The following is a 24,488-nucleotide window of genomic DNA, read 5'->3' as shown; positions in this document are numbered from 1 at the left end:
CAACCTTGGCAGTGTGCAGATGTCTGGATTTCAACTATGCTGGCTAGGGAATTCTGGGAGTTGAAGTCCACACATCTTCACACTGCCAGTGGTTGAGGAAGACTGGAATAGAAAACTAACAGTTACCGGAATAGAATGCTTTTGGTATTAATATTCAACTTTATTTAGGGCCCAGATAATTGCATGCACCTAAGCAGGCCTACCCCCTCGCTTGCTCTTTTCATTCATTGACAAAGCCTTCACATCCCCCTCCACCATTCAGAGAGAATGGCTTTGGCTGCCTTACATAATCAGACTCTTCCCAGGATTTGGAATAATGCAGCAAGAAAGCTCCTGCTTGCCATCTTCTGGCTGGCCCTAAATGGGGAAGGGACTTGGTTATTATGATCAAAGAGCCAGGATCCACTCCTGAAAGATTTGTAAAAACAATTTCCAGTCTTTGCAGAGAAATGCAGAACAAAGGCATTTAGAAAATACTTTCGTGTCCAAGACAATCCAAGACAAAACTTTAGGTACTATTTGACATACCCCATGTAGGTAGGTCTGTCTCGCCACTGAATTATGCTCCAGAGTGGTTCTCAAATCCTCATCCACAGATTCAAGACTCAAAGAACAACAAATTTAGGCAACTACCAGGTTTGCTCTCTTCTCAGAACTCGAGCATTTTTTTAGAACACAGCGTGGATTAACTAATGTTTTCATTAGGAAAAGCAAAGTATATCCTTGTTGACTTTCAGAATGTCCCGTATTGACTTTTTCATCCTGGAAGCGTTTTTCCAGGTTGACAAGATGGGGTCTCTTCCCCACCACGCTCCCTAAATCTGAACCTGACAATTTTTGGAAAAGTCTCCTTTGAAACAAGTTTGACTACTGGGCCAAGAGTTCTAACACTTTTGTAAAAGATGAAGCAACATGTTTCTAACTTTTAACAGGAAAGAACTCTCAGTTCTATGCCAAATGAATGTTCTTTCGTATATAAATGCAGTAAGCACAAGCTGGCAACAGGACCTTCTATCTCCTCTCCAAACTTTCCAAATATAGTAACTGTTTAATCTCCTGCTTCTCTGGGCTTTCTTTTCTTTGTTTTCTTGAAGAGAGATCCTGGTTTCTTTTGAAGTGATTCCAAGTTTGCAATTGGACTCAATACAAATCATCTCATCAAAATAAAGCCACCAACCAGAGACCAGTTTGTAGCTAGATTGCTCATTTTCTGAAACATTTTGAAGGGCTTCTGAAGCTATCAGTATGATAGATTATCCTGGGATGCAAACCTCTGCATTCAAGTTGTTTTTGTCGACATATTCAAGGGATAAACCAGAGGCTGAAAGAGCTGAGAAACAATAACCTTCTGGCAAGACAAAACTTGTCTTTATACCGATCTTTATAAACAAATGTTTGACTCACCTTGTATATAATAAAAAAAGAAATGGCATTGGCCTCTTTGGAACATAAAATTCAGAACAATTTCTCAAATAAGCATCGGTATATGACCAAGATATCCCAAAATTCCTTATTAGCAAATACAGAAGTTGCAACTCACAACCTCAAGTAAATGACCCTAACTATGAAAGTGAGCTTACACTAATATACCACACCAATATATGGAGCCTACAATAATGTACGGTAAGCAGCAGGGCGTGTCCTACTTACAGGTGCCAAAATCCTGAAACAGATCACCTCCACCATTCATGTTCTAAATTTAATCTTTTTCTTCCAAAACCTTTACCTGCCAGAGTATTCTCAAATTACATTTAAATCTAGAAGTATTTAAATATAAAGTACAGCTTTCCACAAAATGATGTGAAGTAGACTTTCAAACATTCAGACATGTCTTTTTCTGGAATAAATTTTTTTATGCAAGACAACATATCAGCTAGCTACATTCCATAAACCACTTTAGTATAAGTTCTTTTGGACACTGAGGCTTATAAAGTGTAGAAGTTGAGCTTCTCCAGCCCTTAAATTTCTCTGATCTACAGACAGGCAGGATTATGTGTCAGGCATTAATAGTGCTGTTTTCTTCACAATCAGAAACCGAGTTTGCAGTTTATAAATATGATGGAGAGATTTATTTCAAACCTTTGAGCCAAAGTAAATTCTTGAAAGAGGCTTACAGACTAATGAACTTGTCAGCTTGCCTAGGACCGAGAGAAGCTAAACAGGTCAAAGGCATTTTGTAAAAGCAGGCTTAGCTCACCTAGGAACAGCCCCCACCCCCAAATAAAAAGGGTTGGACAAAGCCCCTTATCCACCTGTGAAAATCTGAATACACAATAACAGAACTGAAAGAGACCTTGGAGGTCTTCTAGTCCAACCCCCTGCACAAGCAGGAGCCCAGATACCATTTTAGACAAATGGCTGTCCAGTCTCTTCTTAAAAGCCTCCAGTGTTGGAATACCCACAATTTCTGGGAGCAAGGAGTTCCGCTGATTAATTGTTCTCCCTGGCAGGAAATTTCTCCTTAATTCCAGATTGTTTCTCTTCTTGTTTGGTTCTCGTTCTGCCTTCAGGTGCTTTGGAGAATACGTTGACCCCCCTTCTTCTTTGTGGCAGCCCCTCAAATATTGGAAGACTGCTATCATGTCACCCCTCGTCCTTCTCTTCCTTAGACTAGACATAACCAATTCCTGCAATTGTTTCATTTAATTATTTAAATTAAAATACTGTAAATTTATACTTACTCCCAGTGAACTCTGGGCAGTTTACAAACAATTAATTTGTTTTAAAAATATAAGGAAAGAAAAAAACGAAAAAGAAAATGTTAGAAATGTCAAACAAAAGTGGAAACTTTGGGGGTTTCAGCCGCCTTTGCCGAAGGCCTAGAGAGTGATTAGAGCAAAACCCTAAATGCCTGAGGCTCGGGGCTGAGAAAAGCCGGCTCAGCAGGAATCCACCTGAGAAAAAAGGCACAACCACCTGCCCAGACCTCCTCCCCACATGCCGCACCTGGTCAAAGACAATACAGGTTGTCCTCGATTTACGACCACAATTGAGCCCAAAATTTCTGCTGCTAAGCAAATTTTGCCCCATTTTATGACCTTTCTCGCCACAGTGGGTAAGTGAATCCTTGCAGTTGGTTGTTAAGTGAATCCAGCTTCCCCATTGACTTGGTTTGTCAGAAGGTCGCAAAAGGGAAGCACGTGACTCTGGGACACTGCGACCGTTGTATGAGTCAGTCTCCAAGCGTCTGAATTTTGATTAAGGGACCCTGAATGGAGGCTGTGAAAGACGGTCACAAGTCACTTTTGTCAGGGCCGTTGTAACTTGGAACGGTCACTGAACGAACGGTTGTAAGTCGAGGAGCCCCTGCACCACTAAGCAGCTCCTCCCCCAGCCCCAAACCCGCCAAGCCTCCCTTGAGGCTTCACCCCCCAAAGCCCCCCACACACAAGGATAACAACCCAGGCGAGGCTTCCCGTTTGCGCCGCTCGGGCATCTCCGCGTGGTCCCCCATCCACCCGCTGCCCTTCAACCCGGCCAAAGGCGAAGGGGCTGACCGGTCCGGCGAGGCCCTCGGCCCGCCCAAAGGGGCGCCCGCTTCGGTCCAGACTCAGGGAGGCCCCTCAGGTGAGGGGCTGCCCCACAGAAGGACCCCCGGCCGCCCACCGCTGCGCTCGCTCACCTGCTAGCCCGCCTCCCCCTTGGTGGTGGCGCCGCCGGTCGGTCTTCAACAGGTGCTGCCGCCGCCGCCGCGCAGGCCGGTCCCGGTGCGGTTCACGAGCAGAAGGAGGAGGAGGAGGAGGAGGAGGACGCCATTTTGGGAACCGGCCAAGCCGCGGCCGGGCAACATCCGGGGACAAGCGCCTCCCCGTCGCCTGGCGACAGAGTGCCCCGCCCCGCCAGCGGCCGGAAAGAGGAAGGTTCGCTCCCGATTAGGCAACGCCGGGCCGGGGCGCTTTAGCACTCGCCGCTATTGGTCGAGAGGGAGAGGGGCGGGGCAGGAGAGGGCGAATGGCTGGGCGGCGTGCGTTGATGGACGGGAGGCGTTCCCGCGCGCCGTCTGGACTGGGCTGAGTGGGGCGAGGCGGCGCTTCGGGGCATTTTCGCCTCTTTGCCGGGGATTCTGGGAGCGGAAGTCCACAAGTCTTAAATCTGCCACCAAGGTTGAGACCCCTGGGGTAGCCTGCCGCGGGAGGGGAGGCTCGATCACCGGGCCGGCAGCCGCTCCTGAGCCAAGCCGTCCTTGAGCTGCTCCTCGCCCGCTGCGCAGCAAGAACCCGCAGAACGTCCCGGCAATTCCTGGAGGTAAAACGGGGATCTCGTGCCCGGCCCGCTGGGCAGCAACGTAGGAGGTTTGGCCTGGCTCCTTTCCGGCCTCTGGATCTCCACGTGGTCTCCCATCCGATCACCAAGTAGGAAACCCACCCAGCACTCCCCCCCCCGCCCCCCGCCTGCACCCTTTGGAAGAACCATCAGAACAGGCCGTGCAGAGTGCAGCCACCCTTCACCGGGGAAAAAGCTCTCCCAGGTCCCTCCCCGTGTAATTCTGCAATTCTCCCCCACTGCGAGCCGAGAACGTTTGCAAAGTTTTGCAAGAAGTGCCCATTTGTGTATTTCACTGAGCTTGTGCCCTGCTGCTTCCGCCAATAACCCGTTTCCATTAAGCAGCACAACCAATCGTTTTCCAAATTGCAAATTCCATCCTACTTGGAATGGCAGAAATTTATAAAAATAACCGTCTGAGAAGTCTGGTTTAAAAATAAACGCTTTTTTTCTTGTCTCCTTTTATTTCTGACTTTTATTTCAAGTAATTATTTGCTTAAAAATCACACTTGTCTTTAATGCTACAGTCAAGATCAGCATCCCATAAATTTGTGGGTATCCATAACCCTTCTTGCCATTGGCTGGTCTGCCATCCTCCAGAGCTTTGGGCTACATCCCTAATTTGTCTGACAATGATGGGCGTTATGCCAAAAGAATCTCTGGAGAGCAGAGCATGAGAAAAAGCCGTCTTAAAGTCCTTCAGAAAAATTCACAGCAAGTCACTGCACCCTACGCAGTTCTACAAACAAGATCCTTTTAGTTCCTCATTACACGTCACAGAGCTGAATCAAGTCCTCAATTCTTAGAGTGTTAAAACAGCTGCCTGGGAGGAAGAGACAGCAAGAAGTGGATTAAAGGAGGAGAGAGATTTGAGATGTGAGCCCCTGCAGGCAGAAAGCCCATTCCCATCCGTCTGAAGTTGGGACAGTTTGCACCAAGGACATGAAAACATTATTCCTCTCTCAAGCTAACCCTAAATTCAGGCTGGGCAGACGGACAAGTACAGGGGGGCATCAGGAGGGCAGCTGCAGCCACATCACTGAAGCTCCTCCTCTTTTTTCTCCATGGGTCAAGGTCTCCATCTTGACTTTTTGACGCCCTCTGTAGCCAGGATCACATTTGGGGTCATGCAAACCACCAGAGAACCCACTGCCAGTTTGCAGTTGAAGCTGCTGGAGCTCAGAAGGTGAAATCCTGGCCAGCTGTCCGGACCAGAAGGCGGCCGCAATGCCTCCTCAGACCTTCCGGCCTGGAGGGTCAGTGCCAGGCCCTGGGGCCATGCCGGTCTTTGATCAGCCAAATCTTATCCACGACCTTCCCATTCTGAAAACCAAAAGCAAAGGGTCAAGCCGGGAGGATCCTCTGGAAAAACAGGGGTGATCAGGCTAAGTCTGGCTACCATGGAGGAAGGAAGGGGGGAGGGTTCCGGCCACCCTGAAGCATCTCCCCCATGAGGCCTGTGGCTGGAGCTCAGGACCAGCTCAGGTGGAGCAAGGCTGCTTGGCAGCCAGATACCAGGCTCGGGAAATTCACCTCCCAAGCACCCGGGGAGGAGCTGTTCCCAACGTGGATGGGAGACGAAACCAGGCAGAGCAATGGAGAGAATCCAAGACGCAGGGCTGCTGTCCTACCTGGTCATCTGAGACCTGCTCCAACCAGAGGTGGGTCATGTTGACGATCTGCATGCGGGCGTACCCATAATCCTCAATCCGCACAGCACTCCATTCTCGCGGGTCTGGGATGAAGGGGTCCAGCTGCTCCTTGCAACCCTGGGGAGGGGGAGATCAGAGGGCCTGTGGGCTCAGCCACTGAAGGGCCTCCCTCCCCCTCCCCAACCTGGGCTCTCTCCACCCTGTACTTCCAGGTACATGAAGTCCTTGATTTATGACCACAATAGGCAGCTTCCTAGGAAAAGAATTCTGTGTATGCTCAGAGACGGGCCATTGTTACTTCACACTTAATACTGCCTATCTGCAAACTTACAGCTGATCCAGTGATAATGTGGACGGGAGTGCTGGGATTGGTATAAGGGGCTGCGGTGCTCCCATTGTAAACCTGAAAGAGGAACGAGAAGGAAGGAAAAGAATAAATTGGGATGCTGGGGGCCAACTGCCCCTCCGCTCTACCCAGAGATGGTGGGGTGACTTCTCTGTGTTGGGGGAACCTACGGACTGAGGCTGCTTGGTTACTCTTGCCGCTTTGCAGTTCTCCATCCCCACTGAAGTGGCAGGCAGATAGACAGGCACTGCAGGTTCTAAAATCAGGGGAGCCCCCTCACCCCTCCCAGAGAGCCATTCAGGTGCTCCCCTGGCTAGGAAGGAGGAAGGCACTAGACCATTCTGACCCCCCACCCCAGACCCCAAAGCTGGACTCACCTTGTAGTTGTAGACGGGCCAGAGCCGTTCGTAGGAATGCTCGTGAGCCCACAGCATCAGATCTACCCCTGGAGAAGGAGAAAGCAGGGGAAGGAAGGGGTGGGGTCAGGGCAAGAAGGGGAGCCCAAGTGGGCAGGGAGGGGGGGTGGCAGCCCCCTTTCCTGCTGGTTTCCTCTCAATGCTGGGCAGCAAAGGCAGATCCCTGCTGCCTGCAGAGGGGCCACTGAAGCTGTCCAGGAAGGACGGGGCTCACATTGTCAAGACAGCAGTTGCAACTGCACAATCAAAGCTTCCCCGCTTCTTTTACACGCATTACCGATAGTCCTCCACTTACAAACACAATTGAGCCCAAAATTTCTGTTGTTAAGCGAAACGCTTGTTAAATAGTTTTGCCCCATTTTACGACCTTTCTTGCGTCAGTTGTTAAGTGAATCGCTGCAGCTGTTAAGTTAGCAGCATGGTCGTTAAATGAATCTGGCTTCCCCATTGACTCTGCTTATCAGGTTGCAAAAGGGGATCATGTGACCCCCCCGGACACTGCAATGGTCATAAGTATGAAGCAGTTGCCCGTTCAGTGTCTGAATTTGGATTATATGATTGTGGGGATGTGAAAAACGGCCATAAGACACTTTTTTCAGTGCTGCTGTATGTCTGAGCGGTCACTAAGTGAATTGTCGTAAGTCGAGGACTACCTATATGTGCATTCTCTTGGAGGCATTCCCTGGGCGTTCAGCAGGAGAGTGCAGGGGCTGCCTGGGAGCCTTACCGTATTTGAAGAAAAGATCCTCCAGGCCGTAACGGTTTGGCTTCAGTCCTTTGCGAACCTGGAAAGGCCCACAAACCACACTGAGTGCCACCTGCTTACGGCTGCCTAAATCTGCACCCCCTTCGTGGCTGTGCCGGGCATGGGACTCAGCCTCCTTCCAGCTGAAACAAGCAGCTTCAGAATAACAGAGTTGGAAGGGACCTCAGAGGTCTTCTAGTCCAACCCCCTGCTCAAGCAGGAGACCCAGGGTCAGGGTTGTCCAACCTTGGCACTTCAACTCCCAGAATTCCCCGGCCAGCTATAGAGTTGAAATCCACAAATCTTAACGGTCTCAAGTTGGACAGCCTTAACCTCCTCTATTCCAGAGAAATGGCTGTCCAGTCTCTTCTTGAAAGCCTCCAGTGATGGAGCAGCCACAACCCCTGAAGGCCCAGCTCCTCCTCTGGTTGATTGTTCTCACTGCCAGGAAATTCCTCCTTAGTTCCAGGTTGGCTCTCTTTTCAATCAGTTTCCATTCTACCTTATCATCCAGTTGATCTTATTATATTTACTTCTTTTTATTTTATTCTTTTATAAGTAGGTATCCTAACACTTCCACCTTATCCTCCTGGCTGCAAACGTCTGCCTGAAAGGATCAGGGTCAAAGCCCAGATGAGGCTTGGCCACCAGAGACAGGCAGATGTGAGTTGGACAACCATATAAATTTCTTTAATAAAATGAACAAATGTTTCGGCCGCTCCCTATTTTCTCAGGGAAGCCAGGGGCTCAAACCGGCTTCTCCACGGCCTACTTACGATGCTCTCGTACTGGGTGCAGTCATCCTTGTCGTTGTTGGAGCAGTACATGGGCCGATGCCCCATGGTGATGATCCAGGGGCGTTCCCCACGCCGCGCAGCCTGGTTTGCCTCCTGTCCCCAAGAGGAACAAACCAAAGGCTCATATATGCCTGGCGCAAACTGGCTCCGCCCACCCAAATCCGGATCCAGCCTACCTGGAGGTCCCTCTCCAGCCACTGGAACTGCTTGGCTACCAGCTGCTCCCCGTAGTCCAGGAAGAAATACACCTCCGTGGAGAAGGTAATGAGGTGAGCAGGGCCTACATCCCAGCTGGGAAAGAAGGAAGCAAGACAGGCAGCCACTAAGAGGACGGGGACAAGTGGAGGAAAAGGATCCCCTCCCCTAGAAGATGGGGAGACATCTCTATGGAGGCCTCAGAGCCCAGACCCACCACTCAGATTTGCCCCAAAAGCCATTAGAACCGGAGCGTGAATCTGGTGGAGCAGGGGAGTTGGTGGACCGAGGACAGGGAGAGCCAGTATCTTCAGCTGGAGCCACTCCCTGGGGGGCTTTGGGCCAGGTATTGTGTCTCAGCCTCCCTCACAGGGTAGTTGTGTGTAGGACAAGGAACTGCCAAACTTAAGGGCAGACGTAAAAGAGGCACCAGCCTAGAATCCCTACAGAGCCACAAGCACACTAAGTCCAACCTCCCTTGAATTCCATGGACTCTTATCTAAGTCCAGGCAGGTGCTGACCATTAGTTGAGAGGATTCCTGTGCAAAGGCTTTTAGCAATAAAGCAGTTTAACTGGACCTTCATGGGTGAATCTGTCTTTTGGGCTGACATGAATACTACAGCCATTCAAGGCAGGAGCACCTCCAGACCTCTTTTCCATGGAAGGAACTGGAGAAGCTGGGAAAGAAGACAGTCTTGCCTGTCTTGGCTTTGTGCCCCTTGCAGCCCAGGGACGCACCTGTACCAGAGGCTCTCGGTGTCTCCAGGCATGCTGAAGCGGGACCGGTAGTTGGAGAAATTGCTGCAGGAGGGAGGGAGGGAGAAGGCTGAAGGATGGGCAGACGCAAACAGAGTGGTCTTTCCCTTTTGTTATGCCATCCAGCAAAACCTGGACGCCAAGGCTATATTCCCGCACCCACCCGGAGAGGGAGTGCCACCCAGGGAGTTACAGCTAGGCGACCAGAACCAGCCCGCAGACAGACTGGCAGAGCCAGGCATCTCTTAAATCTGGCTCAGCCCCACTCACTACTTCTCCTCGTGGTTTCCCGGGCAAGTCATATATGGCACAAAGGCAGCCACTGCCTCGATTTTCCGCATGAAGGCATCTCCGACGAGGGCATTATCCTGCAGGGGCAGAACAGACAGAAGTTGGAATTGGGCCAACACCTGGAGGCAGAGTTCTCCCACCCCTCCCGGCACGAGCACACCCGCATGCAGCCCACTTGGATCAGCCTCATGGGGTCCAGCCTTATGACTGAGTATTCAAGTCATGTGTCTTCCTTTCCAGCCCAGAGATGCTCCAGATGTCTTACCGAGTCCAGGTCGTAGGCAAAATCTCCTGGGGGGGGGGGAAGAAGGTCACCATCAAAGGGTGGGTCAAAGGAAGGGTCCCGGGGAAGATCTGGACGGCCGTTCAGCCTACCTATGTGCAGCACTGCGTCGTACCAGCCCTGCTGAGTCTCCCTCTGCAACCGGGACAAGGACTGGGGGTTCTCCAGGCCCATGTCTCCAAATAGGGCGAATCGGGGGCTCCAGCTGCTGCCGTTCTGCAGTGCTCGGAAGCCATAGGGTTGGCTCCAGCCCCACGGGCTCCCACAGCGATAGACTGCAAGGAGAAAGAAGCAGAGGGAGCTGCAAAAAAGTGATCCCATGACCCGGACACAGCAACCATTATAAATGTGAGTCAGTTGCCAAGCCTGAATTTTGATCGCGTCACCACAGGGATGCTGCAACAGTCATAACTGTGAAAACGGTCATAAGTCACTTTTTTCAGGGCTGTTATCACTTGGAATGGTCACTAAATGAATTGGCACAAGACAAAGACTCCCTGTGTCCCCTCCAACTTCAGATCCCCGTGGCTTCTCTTCGTGGCCGCGTATACGTACCGTGCAGCCACGAGATGCCGCCACAGGGAGAAGAGGGTGTGATCTTTGCAGTGCCCTGCGCGGAACAAGGTGCCCCCAGCCCTTACCGTAGCTGTGTCCCGGCAGAAGGCCCCGGAGGGTCACTCGGTGGATGAACATGGCACGGCCCAGGCTGCCGCCATCCACAAAGCGTGTGGCACGCCCGCTGGCCTTGTGAGGAAGGGCCTTTCCTGGAGCCTGGCCAAAGAGTACAAGGGACTCGGCTGGGTCAAAGGTCGTCCAAGTGACCACCATGGAGGTGGGGTCTCCTGCAGCAAAACGCCAAGAGAAGGGCTCAGTCACGGAGGGGGAGATCGCCCCCTCTTTACAGAAGGCTGCAAAGAAACCCAGGCCAGCAAATGCGGTGGAGGACGACCCGCTGGCAAAGTCCGGGTTGAAGCGAAGTTAAAGTCAAAGCAGGGTTAACGCCCGCTGGGCCTTCAGTCCGCTGTGCCCAGGCTGGCTGGCAGCCCCGACCTGCCCTTCGGCCCACCGGCGGTGCGGAGCTGGAGAAGGGAGAGAGGCCGGTGCCCCAAAGCTCACCTGGGTAAGACAGATGCACCTGCTCCGGCTGGGCGGGCCGCGGCCCCTGGCCCCGCAGCCGGGGCAGCCACAGCCACAGCCACAGGCAGAAGCCCAGCAGCCTCGCCCCGCGGCTCATGCTCCCGCCGAAGCCCCGCAGCCCGAGCCGGGCCGCCCTGCGGGTCACAAGACGCGGCGTTGCAATCCGGCCGCCGCCGCCGCCGCCGCCTCCACTTCCCGGCTGAGTCCCAGCGCCCCGCCCCGCCTTTGCAGGCCCCGCCCCCAGCCCAGCATTCGGGGCGGGAGCCCGAGCAGCCCCACCCTCGCAGGCCCTTTCCGGGAGGGGCACAGGGACCCGGCGGAATCCGAAAAACAGCGCCTCCTCGCCCCGCCCACCCGCCGGCTGTCATCAAAGGAGAAGCCGGGATACATCGGCCAGGCCATTGGCCGGCGGCCGCCCAATCGCATCGCCGGTTCGCCGACGAGGGCCTGGAGGTCGCGACGGCGCGTGCGCCCCTGGCAACGCCCCGACGGGGCGGGAGGGGCAGGGAGTGCGGCGGCCGCGCAGGCGCCTCGGCCGGAGCCGCGTCCGGGACGGCGATGGGCGCCGCGACGGCCAAGGAGGCGGGCGGGGCCGGTGGGAGCCTCCCCGGGGCGCCCCCTCCGGACTGGCCGCGCCTGCCCAACGAAGTGCTGGCGCTGATCCTGAGCTGGCTGCCGCCCGAGACGCTGGCCACGCGCTGCCGGCTGGTCTGCCGCCGCTGGAGGGACCTGCTGGACGGCCCCGCCGTCTGGAAGCTGCAGTGGCGGAGGGAGCCCGCCATGCGCGCCGCCCTCGAGGCCGCCGGCCGCTGTCCCCGCCTGCGCTGGAGCCGCCTGGCCGTCCGGCGCCCGCTGGGCCGGAACCTCGTCCGAAACCCCTGCGGGAGAGGTAGGCGCTCCGAGGAGGCGGCGGCGGCGGCGGAGACTTCCCCGATGCCTGCCTTTGCCCGCGGGGCCGCCGCTCCGGAGTCCGTCGGGATCCCTTTGGGGTCTCCTCGAGGGCGGCGGGTCCCCGCCTCGTGCTCAAAGGCTGACTCAGCCTCGCTCCTAAAGTCAGGGCAGCGAGCGGAAAGGACGTCTCAAGCCGTGCTCTCTGCCTGCAGACCACTTCCAGCACTGGACGGTCCAAATCCCTGGGTGGAATGATGGGTGGAACGTGGAAGAGAGCAGGGCCCCGTTGGAAGGCGCGGAGGCCCAGACCTGCTTTGCCTCCTCCTTTGGGTGAGTTCTCCTTTCCTGGGTCACTTGGGAAGAATCCTTTGGAGGTTTTCCCTCGGTATGAACATCGTCCCCTGCTACAGGTAATCCTCGACTTACAGCCACAAGGGAGCCCAAAATTTCCGTTGCTAAGCCAGACGGTTGTTAATTGAGTTTTGCCTTATTTTACAACTTTTCTTGTTACAGTTGTTAAGTTGTTAAGGCCCTTTCACCTCTGCCTGTCTTTATTTTATTAGATGTTTATTGTCATAATGTTATTCTCCGCCCGTTTCTTCAAAGGTGGTGTCAGAAGGAGCAGATGATCGATTTGCTGAAGGAGGGTTTCTGGCGGGATCTGCTGGACACTTACCAGCCTGATATCGTGGTCTCTGACTGGTGAGTGAGGCTCTCCTCGCTCCTTGGGTGACCAAGGCCATCAGCACGTGTGGTCAGAGAGACTGTCCAAAGCCTGGTCAGGCCACTTTTGTGGACACTGAACACCCACAGGAAGGTTTCAGTGCATCAGGTTCTCCAGGGAGACCTTTCCAGCGTCCTGTTGTGACTGAAGCTCTGCCCTTGGATCCTTGCAGGTGGGGAGGCCGTCAGGACTGCGGCTGTGAATACGAGCTCTATGTTGTCCTCTTGGCAGCTAATAAAAAAAGGAAGATTGATGTTTTTGAAGCCAAACCAGATCCCATCCCTCAGTGGAATGACGCCTCGTACCAAAAGGTGCTGCTTGCCACACCGGCCCAGGCCTCTCTTGCTTGCTGGATTTCTCTTTTTCTTTCTCTGGTTCTCTTTTTCACTTCCTCTTTCCCTCCCTCCCTCCTACGCACATTTCACTAAATTCAGGGAATTAAAGTGCCTTAAAAATAAAATAACCAGGAAAGAAGAACATAGAATTTGTATCTAGGGGTTGTACAAATAGGTGAGATTTTTTAAAAAAAAATCCATAGCAACATTAGCATAGAATTAATTAAAATGTATTACACTACAGGTAGTCCTCGAAATACAGCTATTTGTTTAATAATTGAAGTTACAACAGTGCTGAAAATGACTTATGACCATTTTTCACACTTATGACAGTTGCAGCATCCTCACAGTCATGTAGGCATTTGGTAACTAGTATGTAATTTTGACAGTTTTTGCCCTGTTCCAGGGTTATGCAATAACGAGCAAAGTCAATGGGGGAACTCACATTTGCTTAATGACTGCATGACTCACTTAAGAACTGCCTCACTTGGCAACAAAAAATTTGGGCTCAGTTGTGGTCGTACATTGAGGACTAACTACACCTTAAAGGTGCTCAGAATCTCAAACTGCGTGTTTTTGGATGGGGACCAGGAGTGCTTTAAGGTGATTTGGTAACAAGTTCGCAGGTACTCCAGTTTTCAGAAAGGCAGCACCCCAAAGTGCAAGTAGCTGGGTGAGATCATGTTAAATACACTTTTCTAAACAATGGCAATAACATAATAAATAGTAATAATACTTTGACTTGTATCCCGCTTCACAGTGCTTTACAGCCGACTCTAAGCGGTTTACAGAGTTGGCCTCTTGCCCCCAACAATCTGGGTCCTCATTTGACCCACCTCGGAAGGATGGAGGGCCGAGTCAACCTTGCACCCTGTCAGGATCAAACCGCTGGCAGTGGGCAGAGTTTGCCTGCAGTGCTGCATTCTAACCAGTGCACTACCACAGCTCCTGGTATAAATGATAATAAAATTGTAAATAGTAAAATTTTCTAAATAACTGCAATAAATCAATCATAAATAAATGAAGAACCTTCTGTTCCCTAAAACTCTTTTCCAGAGTCCGCAAAACGGCTGAGCCTCTGTTGCTTTGTCTCTCCAGGTAACCCACACATTCAGAAGATACGGCCCCGGAGTCCGCTACATACTTTTTAGACACAGAGGGAAAGACACGCAGTTCTGGGCAGGACACTATGGTGCCCGGGTGACAAACTCTTCTGTCATAATCCGCTTTTCCTCGGAGTCTGCAGAATCCCTGGAGCCTGAGCTGTCTTCCCAGCACCCCAGCCCCGTTTTGCCTCCAAAATCGCATTTCTGAACTGGCGAAAAATGAGTAAGAGGAATCCCAGGGATATTCCGTCCCTAACTTTAAAATGCAGGTAGCCCTTGACTTACAACTGTTTAGTGACCAAACTTACAACTGACTTCAGACCAATTTCCATAGTGATGACCATTGCAGGATCCCCACGGTCGGCTGATCAAAATTCACATGGCTCAGCAAATGGTTCATATTTCTGACGGTTGCAGTGTCCCGGAATCAAGTGTTCATCTTTTGTGACCTCCTGACCAACAAAGCCAGATTCACTTAACAACGGTGTTACTGATTTAAAAACTGGAGTGATTCACTTAATAAATGTGGCAAGAAATGTCGTAAAATGGGGCAAAACTCACTAAACACGTTTCTCACTTAGCAACGACGTTTTGCCTGAACTGTAGTTGTAAGGGGAGGACTACCTTTAAGCCACAGGTGTCAAACTCAATCATGTCATGTGACGTATCGCAACCTTCTTTGCCTTTGGGGAGCTGGGGTGGGCGTGGCCTGTGATGATGCATCTGGCCTGTAGGCCGCCAGTTCGACACCCCGGAAAGTTGTCAACCGTTCTGTCATTAATGCAGTATACTTTATATATTGTGCTGGTTGAGGAATTCTGGGAGTTGAAGTCCAGAAATCTTAAAGTTGCGAAGGTTGGAGACCCCGGTTCTACTTCCTCTCAGTGGTGGTTGTCCATAGTTATCAAAGCAAAAGATACTACATCAATATGTTTTTGTTTCAAGCAGGGGGGAAATGTGCCCCTTCCTCCCTCCCTTCACCCCATGCAGGATTAATTGTATCCTTGAGAAAAATGTTATTCTGAAAAATGGTACCAAATATACTTGTGAATGAGTGGAGAATTTTAAATGCCTGAATACATCTCCCAAATTTCTTTGGCTTGTCCATGAGACTATACGGAAATATAAATATTTGTGTACCCTGCATGTACTTGTGGATAAACTGACCCTTGAATTTTTAATCAAAATAGCATGAAAAATGGATAATCCCTGGATTACCTATGGATAAGCCAATTATGAAAATTAAATACGAATATTTTAAGGGTCAGCTTATCTGCAGGTGGTGCATTTTTTATTGTATTTTGATTTTTGTGGGTCAGCTGATGCGCTGGTTTTAACTGCAACTGTATGGTATATTCACTATTTAAGAAATAATGTCGACCTCCTTAAAAAGCTTTGAAAGCTCCAGTCAATTCCCGCGGGCACGCATATGCGCACGCACACCCTGTCAGGACTGCCATGCTTCGCCAGATGCCAGTCTGCCATAAGCAATGGGGGGAGGGAACTGCAGGAAGGCGGAGGGTAACGGGAATTGTAACTCCTCTTCTGCCCTCTTGTGGGAGCTGCTGGCCGTGCCAAGCTCATGGAAGGGGATAGGAGACCATCCAGCCTGCCAAACCCAGGGACTTTTACCAAAACAATTGGTTTGGATGTAATCGGACAGTTTAAGATAACCAGGAGGACGGTGGGCAGAAGGGAAAATTAACCAGATGCTTTGGGTGCAAAACTTCAGATCCGGCTTTGCTTCTCTGTAACAACTGGGCTTTAGTAAAGTGAACTTTCCTTTACAACAGATTTGAGAGTCTGTCTTTTCTACTGACCCAAGTTGGGAGGGCTCTCTCACACACACACATACACACACACACACACACACACACACACCATTCCCCAATGTAGTTGTGCAAGGAATTGCACTAAGAATTGTAGGCTATAACCAGTTCTGCACTTAATGTCTATGGAGGAAAAGAAAAAAACTCAGCCTGCATTGGGTCCAGGGGTTGAGGGTGGGGTTCAGGAGGTTTTGGCCCCCATTGTGAGGTGGGGGCTGCCTTGGAGACCCCACAACCTTTTCTGCAGGGACCTCTCAGGAGATCTTGAAGGGGCAGGAGGAGGTGGGTTGGGAGGACCCTCTGGGGCAACCAAAAACCAACGGGCCCAGAGAGAGGGCAGCCTCCGTGCTCCAGACTTGAGCCATAATGGATCCCTCAGAAGAAGACGGGGCCAACGATGAACAGCCAGAGGTGGCCGTGTCTCTCAAAGCTTGTTTCAGCCAAGGTGGGTCTTGGGTTGCCGATCTCAGCTCGGGGGGTAGGGAGTGACCAGGGAGCAGCCAAGAGGAGCCATGGACCTTGTTGCCATTCCAATGCCCTTCTCCCTGAGGTCATCCTTAAACTTGCCAAACAGCAGGGACAGAAGGGGGTCAGGCTGAACCCCTCTCCCCACCTGGGAGCTCCTCCTCTCATCCTGCCTTTCCCCCTTTCCTTCCACTCCCCGAGGCCTAGCAGCCCCCTGCCCCAATGGCTGGAAATCCTGCTGAATTTCCTACAAACAGAAAAAGGGGAGCAAAGGTTCAGAGCACCTGTTTTGTCACAAGCTCCTCTTCCTCCCCCGTGGAAGAAAGATATTCTTGCCCTCCTTTCCCCCCTCCCCCCGCCCAGGTCTGAAGCATCTGCATCACCGGCCGGAACTCTGCGATGCCACTTTGATCGCCGGAGGGAAGAGATTCCCTTGCAACAGGTGTGTCTTGGCATCCTCAGCCGGGCAGGGCTTGGGACAGGATGCCCACCACTAAACGCACCCTCTCTGCTCCCCACGCAGGGCCCTCTTGGCCTCCATCAGCCCCTACTTCCAGGCTGTCTTCACAAGCGGCTTCAAGGAGTCCCAGGATGGGGAGGTCCTTCTGGAGGACATGGACCCCTCCGTCCTCCAGAATCTCTTGGGCTACCTCTACTCGGGGGAGCTGGCTTTCAGTCCCGGAAGCGCGGAGGACCTCTTCATCGCAGCCAGCCGGCTCCAGCTCAGCCCAGCGCTGACGCTCATCAGCAGGTAGCCCAGACTGTCCTGGTCTTCGATCTTCTCCCAGCTTCTGCTTTTTTTGGGGGGAGAGGGGTTTCTCCTGCTAACTGCTCCAGTGACCTTTCCTTCCATTCTCCATCCCAACAGATTCCTGACGGAGAGGATTTCCCCGGAGAACTGCCTTCGCCTTTACATGCTGGGCCACGATCACAACCACCCCGCCCTGCTGCATGGGGCTCTGCGCTACCTGGCCCTCCACTTTGGCCTCCTCTTTGAACACCAGGACTTCCCGCAGCTCGACCTGAGGGCCCTGAGCTGCATCCTCTCCTCGGACCACCTGGTGGTGGCCTCAGAGATGGAGGTCTTCTGGGCCGCGCAGCGGTGGGTGAGGGCTGAGCCCAGCAAGCGCCTTCCGGAGCTGAAGATGCTGCTCGGGTGCATTCGCTTCCCCCTCCTGTCTCAGGAGGAGGTTGCCCAGGTGCAGGCGGAGGCAGAGCGGCTGGGTCAGCAGCTGGAGGTCCGGTGGCAGGACCTGGATGGGGCAGGGAGGCTGCAGGTGAACGGGGGCCTCCGCCGGGGCATGTACCAGGAGAAGATCGTCTGCATCAAAGTGCCCCGTTTGAGGGACATCCTCTCGGTCAGTGAAGACATGGACTGCTACATGGAGTGCCTGAACCCAACCAGCGGATCCAGGACGAAGCTGCCAGCCTTGGAACTGGTGGCCCTCCCCGGCTGCTCCGTGCTGGACCAGAGGCTCTACATCTCCGGAGGGAAACACGCCGATGGCTCCTATTCCTCTGCACTGCACGAGTACAACTCTCTGGCCGACCGCTGGACCCAGCTCCCCGCCATGTCAACGCCCCGCTCCGTCCACATGTTCTTAACCTGCAAGCAGAAGCTTTTCGCCCTGAGCGGCTGGAACGATGCCGGCCCCCTGGCCTCGGCCGAGAGCTTTGATGTGGCCCAGCAGCTGTGGGCCTCCATTGCTAGCCTGCCCATCGTCCTGCGCTTCTCTGCCTCCGCGCCATACAAAAACAAGCTCTACTTAATAGGTGGTGACGCTGACTCCGATGAAGTGGTCTACAAGGGCCTCCTTATCTATGACACCCACCTGGATACCTGGGCGCAGGTGCCGCTCGAGTTTAGTCTCCATGGGGCAGCTGCTGTCACCATAGAGGCCGGGATCTGTGTCATCGGGGGTTTCTTTTCCAGGAAGGTCACCCAACCGTACCCCAACCGGAGGTTCAGCCAACTTCTTCCTTGCACCTCAAAGTGTTTCTTCATGCAGGAAGATGGTATCATAAGCAGAGAGGTGGCCATTCCTTCCCTGCCCTTGCCCCTTGCCTTTGCTGGTGCCACTTCCTTCCAAGGGAGGATTTATGTGATTGGTGGCGTCTGCACCTCCAGAACCCACGATGCCATCTACCACTGGCAACCCGGTGAAGCCGCCTGGACCCAGTACCCAGAGAACCTCACCAGCCAAGGAACGATTGTGCGCAGGGTGCTCAAGTGTGTGACCCTGAAGGTGCCAATACCCAAGCTGAGGGCCCTCGCGCAAGAGACCTTGGCAAGCCGGGTGGCTGTGGGGATAGCAGACCCCCAGCTCTCCTTGGAGAAGAGTGAAAAGGAGCAGCCTCCTCCTCCTCCTGACCTGGCTCCACGGAGACCCTCAACCGGTGGGGAGTTGTAGAAGCCGAAGACTGCCCCCCCACCCCAGAAGAGCTATTTTCAAGTGAACTCCTTTAGTATTGAACTCATTAAAAATCCATGTGGCCTCTCCATCCCCTCACATTCGGTTTCCTGCCTAAAAGGGAGCCTGCAGGGCTGCCAGGAGAGCTTCCTGCACAGGCATCCTTTCGGTGGTGGGATTCAAGTGATTTAACCACCGGTTCTCTGCCCTAATGATTTCTTCTAACAACCAGTTTGCCAAACGGCTCAGAAGGTTAACAACCGGCTCTCCCACCACTGCATCCTTTCCAAGGAGAAAGGGTGAGAAGCTGGCTCTGCCCGGGGGGAACTTAGAACCTCTCTCCATTCCAAGGGCAGGGGGGATCACAAAGGCAGGCTCTGGCAGTCAGCCTTGAGGATCAAAGCGCCACCACCAGCTCTGGGAATAGAGAAGCCAATCCCGGCTCAGCTTTGGAAGCAGGGAGAATCTAGGCTGCTGCAGCGGGATAGCGGGTGGGGTGTCAGCTGAACCGCCATTGCTCAAGGGAAGAGCAGCGGCCTGGAAGGGGAGCCGGACTCCTCAATCTTTGATGGCCATGAAATATTTATCCCCTCCACATCTGTTTCGGGGGCAGCCGGGGAGAAACGCAAGGGAAGCACTTCAGCGCTGTCATGCCAACCACGCCTAACTGTTGCAAGACGACAGAGAAATAAAAATAGAAGTGCATCATTCCCTTGAAAAAGGGCTAAGCTGCCCGATTGATTAGTTGTCCTGCCTGCAATTTCCTCTTATGTCATTCCTATAAATCCCCCGACCGGTATTCGGCTCACGTATTTAGGAACATCTGCACTCATTATGAGGGCAGCGTTGCCCTTCCTCTCGGTCGCTCTGGGCTCCTGCTATCATCCCTGCTTCCAAAACGCCAGCCAGGAACATGGAGGGGCCCTTGTGTGCTTAGTGCATTTAAATGCATTTTTTGCAGCAGATCAATACAGTGTTAGAAGTACATCCAGGGACCAAACCAGGAGGAACAGACTGACCCCTGCCTGGAGTAAGGCAAAAGTTCTCAATGGTGGGCACTCTGCACATGCTCGGAAAGGCTTGAGCACCCCTGGATTGGCTTCAGAATTTTGCCTCATGGGCTTTAGGCAGCAGATTGGGAAGCAGGGAGAGAATTGGAAGAGACTGAGAATGGAAGGGAAGGGAAGGGAAGGGAAGGGAAGGGAAGAAGGGGAAAGAAAGAGAAGGATAGAAGGAAGGAGGGAGGGAGGGAGAGTAAATGGTTTGGGTTGAGAAGGGCAGGAAGGAACGAGGATACTGGGCAGCAAACGGAATGAAACTTTGAGGAAGGGAGGAGGGAAAGAGAGAGGGAAGGAGCTCGAATGGAGGAGAGGAGGAAGTCTGGGACGCAGAGAGAGGGAGCCGATCCGGAGCCTGGAAGGGCCGAAGTTGCAAGTCAGTCTCGCGCGGTGGAGGTGGGGCGAGGACCCTGCAGATTTGGGCGGGGGAGGGGGGCCCTCGAGTGCAGGGAAGCGGCGAGCGGCTCGAGGGGTGAAGATGGGGAAGGGAAGCAGGAGGAGCTCCGCGGCTGGTGGGTGGGGCTCGGAAGGAGCCGAAGGTAGGGCTGCCCTGTGCCGGCGGGTCGGCGGGTGGGCGCTCGGCTGGTTGGACGGGGACGCGCAGAGAGGGGAGCCCAGCCGGGGGGTCTTGGCCGGAGTTTCGGCATCCCCGGCCAGCAGGATGCAGGAGAGAGGTGGGTTGCCATAGCAACGGGAGGCGGGCGGGGGCCCGGGCGTGGGGGGCGCGGGGCCGGCATGGCCGAGGGGATCCCCGCCTGCGAGCTCCTCTACGACCCCTCCTTGCTGCTGCAGTTCTGCAACGGTGAGTGGAAGCGCCGCTGCAGCCCCCGTTCCGCAGTCAGCCGCCCGGCCGCCCCGGGTTCCTTGGGGAGGGGCCCCGCCCGGGCAGAAGAGCCCCCACCACGAGGTGCGCGCATCGGGCGGGGGTCTTCGCAGCCTGGCCGAGGCGGGCAAAGCGCGGACAGGGGGAGGCAGCGGGGAATCCGGGGCAAAGGCTGCCCAGCGCCCGGAAAAGCGCGGTCGCCCGTCCCGCCGCAGGCAGGTGGGGAACCTCGCCCTGCCGCCCCGGCTCCTTCCGATCCCCTCCCAGGTTTTCGGAAAGGCCCAGAGGGGCGGGGGGTCGGGGGTCGACCCATCATAGCGGCCGCAACGGCCGTGCACAGAATTCCGAGTTGCCCCAGGGAAGATCCGCGGGCCGGGAGGGGCAGGAGGGTGACCCCCCTCCCCCTGCCACCACCTGCTTTTTCTGCATGCTCAGAGGGCGTTTGCTTTTCCCCCACGTGCCAAGCAGGTTTAGGATGGCATCAGCCTCCAGGGATTATTGAGGGGCACTTGGGGATAAACCCAGCCCCCTCCTCACAGCCCTGGGAGGTAGGCCAGCCGGCAAAGGGTCCAGGCCCAGACCAGGAGATAATCCTAACCCAGGAGAGCTGCCCTCCTGCCATCACTTGGAGCCCCCCTCCATTAACACCCCCCCCTCCACAGAAGCATCTCTGGCCAACAGCTGCCTCTTCCACCCGTCCATCCCATGGCTGGTACTCTGCCTGGCTGCAGGACCAGCCTCTGATTGGATGTGGAGGCGGCAGCAGGGAAGGGATGCTGAGAGCAGGCGGAGGGAGGGGCCAGCAGTGCCAGGCGAGTGGCAGCAACGGGCAGGCGGGATGGGCACTGGGCCCACCACTGCAGAAGAGATGGAGGAAGAGGAGGGCTGCGGCTGAAGGCTGCTGGTCCTGCCGTTGATTTGTGCTCCCCTCCGGGGGTGGAGTTGTCAACACACCTGTGGGTGGGCAGGTGGGCACAAGCCAGTCATGGGCAGCCCTGGGTGGGACTCCTCCCTGCTGTGGAAGCACTGGTGAGTGAAGGAGGCGGCAGGTGGGCCAAGCGCCACTCCGGGGCTGCTTCCAACATGAAAACCACGTGGGCAGGGAAGCCCCCTCCCCTCCCCATGGCCCCTGCTTCCCTTCCCTTCGCCAATAAGGCTATACTCAGCTGGAGGTGGGGGGTTGACCTGGCCATCGATCCGTGAATGAATGACCCTGGCAGGCCTTGCACATGGCTGGACACAAACAATGTGATGGACATCCAAATCCTTTAGTATGGAGGCCTCAGCCTGGCTTGGCTAAAATCTCTGAGGAGAAAGACTCTTGCCATTCTTCGGGAGGGCGGCTGGGGAGGAGGACCCATTGCCCCCCACCCCCACCCCGAAGGGGGCCTGGAGCTCTCAAGGGGAGGTGGGGAAATGAAAGAGCTGCTCCTGGAGGCTCCTTGCTCCTTCTGGCCTTTGCTTCCCCAGATGACAACCTGTCCGGCCTCAGCGGCATGGAGGTGGACGACCGCATCTCCTACCTGGAGCAGCGCCTGCAGCTGCAGGAGGATGAGATCCAGGTGCTGAAAGCGGCCCTGGCCGACGTCTTGCGGCGCCTGAGCACCTGCGAGGAGAACGGGCTCAACCTCTCCAAGCGCAGACCTGACAAAGGTATCCGGATGGGGGAGGGGCTGTGGGACGGGCCCCTGCAAGTCCCAGAGTGTCCAGAGGTCCGGCCCCAATGGAGTGCACGGCAACCAGGATTAGGGGAGGGGACTTAACTGGGGGCAAGAGACCAGGGAAGCAGGGGTCGCGGAGCCCAGTCCCCACCTGACCCCCAGCCCTGTCCTGTCTCTCCTGCAGTTTACCAGCTGCTGCGGGGGCTGCCCTCCAGGCCCACCCTGAGCAATGGGGCCGTCCCACACAGGAGAGGCTACGCCACCTCCCCCTCGTCCCCCAAGAGGGAACTCCTTCCTGGAAAAAGGTGATGCGCTGGTCCACCAGGGGGCGCTGCCCCTTTTAGGAAGGGGGGGAGGGAGGATGAAATTGCCTCCACAGGTTTCAAGATGACGGTTACGGTTGCATTCTAGATGCATTGTGGCCTTTTGCACCTTCTAGTATCAGGCAGAAATTGAAAATCTCTTCTTAGGGCTAAGAGTTGAACTGATAAAAGTTTTTCAACGTTTTTTTCGGTTTTGGAAAGCATTCTGAAGGGTCTCAATTCCCCCCAAGAACTGACATGCACAGAAATACAATCCATGCAGAATCGGGACTTCCTGTATTACTTACTGATGTTGTTGAATTGCAAGTTGCCAAATGCAATATTGCTGCCCTCAATATGCACAAATGTTCTAATTCCTCTAGTCCCCCCATCGCAGACAGTGCAGGGAGTCCTCGACATACGATCACAATTGACCCCAAAATATCTGTTGCTAAGCGAGACAGCGGTTATGTGAGTTTTGCCCTGTTTTACAACCTTTTTTACCACAGCTGTTAAGTGAATCACTGCAGTTTTTAAGTTAGTCACCCGGTTGTTAAGTGAATCGGGCTTCCTCCATTGACTTTGCTTGTCAGAAGGTCACAAAAGTGGATCGATCACATGACCCAGGACACTATGACCATCATAAATATGAGTCAGTTGCCAAGCTTCTGAATTTTGTTCACGTGACCACAGGGAATTTGCAACGGTTATAAGTGTGGAAAACGGCCATGGACCATTTTTTTCAGTGCCATTGTAACTTCAAAGGTCACTAGATGAACTGCTGCAGATTACCTCTCTTCTTTAAGAAAGAGTTCAGGGAAGAGGCCTTGTGGTTCGCAAATGGAGCTTAGGTTTCCCAGGCAGGTGAGGCAGGCTAAGGAAAATTCCTTCTCCGATTTGAAGAGGTTGAAGGCTTCTATGGGAGTACGGGCAGCAGGCTTGCACAAAGCCCCCGGGAAGTCAGAAAAAGCCAGACTCACGCAGGCGTCTCGCCCAACCTGGTTGTACCTTAGAGACAGCCTGATGCATTTCCATCTCTGGCTCCAACAGCAGCCGCTCTGACCCTGGGGATGCGCAGAGGACAAACAAGCATTCCTCCTCAGGAGCAGTCTGGCATTTTCTCCCTCGGTGGGTGAGAAAATGTAGCCGTGGCTTTCCTTGAAAACGTAGACAGGATGGAGAGAGCGATGTGCTTCTCGCTCCCTGCACTTCTGTTCATTCTGAAGGAACTGTACAAACCGTAGAGCAAACACGCAAGTTGCTAGTTCTCAAGGTCTACCTGAATGAAACCGCCTGCATTTAGTCAGTGAAAGAGCCTCTTCCCCTTGCAGTTTTTCCTAATGGTGGGAAGGGGGGCTCAGCCAGAAAGTTGCCTAAAAACTACGGTCCCCAAAGGCCCCCAAAGTCGTCTCAAGAGTTAGAATTCAGAGGCATTCTTTTGAACGGGACTCGTTTCAAATGTTTTTCTTAATTGAAATGGCCTCTTATGGTTAGGAAGGATGTCTTTTTAGTTCTGGAGGAAGATGCTGTACTTCCTGGAAGGACAAAGCAGAGTTCCCAACCTTGGCCCTTTTAAGATGGGTGGACTTCAACTCCCAGAATTCCCCAGCCAGCTTTGAATTCTGGGAGTTGAAGTCCAACCCATCTTAAAGGGTCCAAGGTTGGAAACTGCACTGAGACGCAATAAAACGAGTAATTTATTTATTTATTTTATTTATTTGTTTAAATTTCTATACCGCCCTTCTCCAAATAGGACTCAGGGCGGTGCACAGCCTAAGTAAAAACAAAGCATACAAAATTTAAAAAAACAGTATTAAAATAATTAGATATTCTAAAATGTAATTAAAGAATTACATTTTATATTGGCCACCTCCAGTGGCTCTGATTACATCTTGGGATAAGCCGGGTTTCTTTTCAGGATGGGGGAGTAGCAAATCATACAATCATACATTTATCTCTTCATACCATACGTGGTAGAGTGGGGTGGGGAGGGGAATAGCA

At 53.5% G+C, this 24,488-nt stretch overlaps 4 protein-coding genes across 5 annotated transcripts in view; 2 read left to right on the top strand and 2 right to left on the bottom strand.

The window, feature by feature from the left end:
- The window catches only part of PAK4 (p21 (RAC1) activated kinase 4), a 39,647-nt gene extending 35,988 nt beyond the window's left edge, over window positions 1-3,659 (bottom strand). The window contains exon 1 of the mRNA XM_070950215.1: window positions 3,623-3,659. The gene's annotated coding sequence lies outside the window, so the exon portion shown is untranslated. The remainder of the gene's footprint in view (window positions 1-3,622) is intronic.
- Window positions 3,660-4,723: 1,064 nt separating this feature from the next.
- ACP7 (acid phosphatase 7, tartrate resistant (putative)) lies at window positions 4,724-11,063 on the bottom strand. Its single transcript, XM_070950223.1, has 13 exons — window positions 10,862-11,063; window positions 10,387-10,587; window positions 9,838-10,020; window positions 9,728-9,753; window positions 9,442-9,539; window positions 9,154-9,216; window positions 8,396-8,510; window positions 8,199-8,312; window positions 7,405-7,462; window positions 6,639-6,706; window positions 6,247-6,318; window positions 5,895-6,032; window positions 4,724-5,586 (listed from the first exon to the last, which is right to left on the bottom strand). The coding sequence occupies exons 1-13, from the start codon at window positions 10,977-10,979 to the stop codon at window positions 5,521-5,523; spliced, it is 1,320 nt and encodes a 439-aa protein (XP_070806324.1). The 5' UTR covers window positions 10,980-11,063; the 3' UTR covers window positions 4,724-5,520.
- Window positions 11,064-11,403: 340 nt separating this feature from the next.
- Window positions 11,404-15,715, top strand: LOC139321488 (F-box only protein 27-like). Of its 2 annotated transcripts, XM_070950230.1 has the most exons (5): window positions 11,404-11,771; window positions 11,986-12,103; window positions 12,380-12,475; window positions 12,670-12,808; window positions 13,931-15,715. In XM_070950230.1, exons 1-5 carry the CDS (start codon window positions 11,441-11,443, stop codon window positions 14,144-14,146), a joined length of 900 nt encoding a protein of 299 aa, XP_070806331.1. In that variant the 5' UTR covers window positions 11,404-11,440; the 3' UTR covers window positions 14,147-15,715. The 2 variants fall into 2 exon arrangements, with proteins under 2 accessions (XP_070806331.1, XP_070806332.1); XM_070950231.1 differs by lacking the exon at window positions 12,380-12,475.
- Window positions 15,716-16,133: 418 nt separating this feature from the next.
- LOC139321481 (kelch-like protein 41) lies at window positions 16,134-18,643 on the top strand. Its single transcript, XM_070950218.1, has 4 exons — window positions 16,134-16,212; window positions 16,596-16,674; window positions 16,756-16,983; window positions 17,101-18,643. Exons 1-4 carry the CDS (start codon window positions 16,134-16,136, stop codon window positions 18,641-18,643), a joined length of 1,929 nt encoding a protein of 642 aa, XP_070806319.1.
- The last annotated feature ends 5,845 nt before the right edge of the window (window positions 18,644-24,488 follow it).

The sequence above is a fragment of the Pituophis catenifer genome, unplaced genomic scaffold (genome assembly GCF_029215685.1).
Source record: "Pituophis catenifer annectens isolate HBS135680 unplaced genomic scaffold, rPitCat1.0.hap2 SCAF_9, whole genome shotgun sequence".
NCBI lineage: Eukaryota > Metazoa > Chordata > Lepidosauria > Squamata > Colubridae > Pituophis > Pituophis catenifer.
This window is presented reverse-complemented; position numbering and strand designations above follow the sequence as displayed.

Coding starts and splice junctions, on each gene's coding strand:
- ACP7 (XM_070950223.1), bottom strand. CDS start 10,979: ATGAGCCGCGGGGCGAGGCTGCTGGGCTTCTGCCTGTGGCTGTGGCTG. Junction 10,588..10,861: donor GGTGCATCTGTCTTACCCAG/GTGAGCTTTGGG, acceptor GTTTTGCTGCAG/GAGACCCCACCTCCATGGTG. Junction 6,707..7,404: donor GGATCTTTTCTTCAAATACG/GTAAGGCTCCCA, acceptor CTCCTTCTCCAG/GGGTAGATCTGATGCTGTGG.
- LOC139321488 (XM_070950230.1), top strand. CDS start 11,441: ATGGGCGCCGCGACGGCCAAGGAGGCGGGCGGGGCCGGTGGGAGCCTC. Junction 12,104..12,379: donor TGCTTTGCCTCCTCCTTTGG/GTGAGTTCTCCT, acceptor GTTTCTTCAAAG/GTGGTGTCAGAAGGAGCAGA. Junction 12,476..12,669: donor GATATCGTGGTCTCTGACTG/GTGAGTGAGGCT, acceptor GGATCCTTGCAG/GTGGGGAGGCCGTCAGGACT.
- LOC139321481 (XM_070950218.1), top strand. CDS start 16,134: ATGGATCCCTCAGAAGAAGACGGGGCCAACGATGAACAGCCAGAGGTG. Junction 16,675..16,755: donor AAGAGATTCCCTTGCAACAG/GTGTGTCTTGGC, acceptor CTCCCCACGCAG/GGCCCTCTTGGCCTCCATCA. Junction 16,984..17,100: donor GCGCTGACGCTCATCAGCAG/GTAGCCCAGACT, acceptor CCATCCCAACAG/ATTCCTGACGGAGAGGATTT.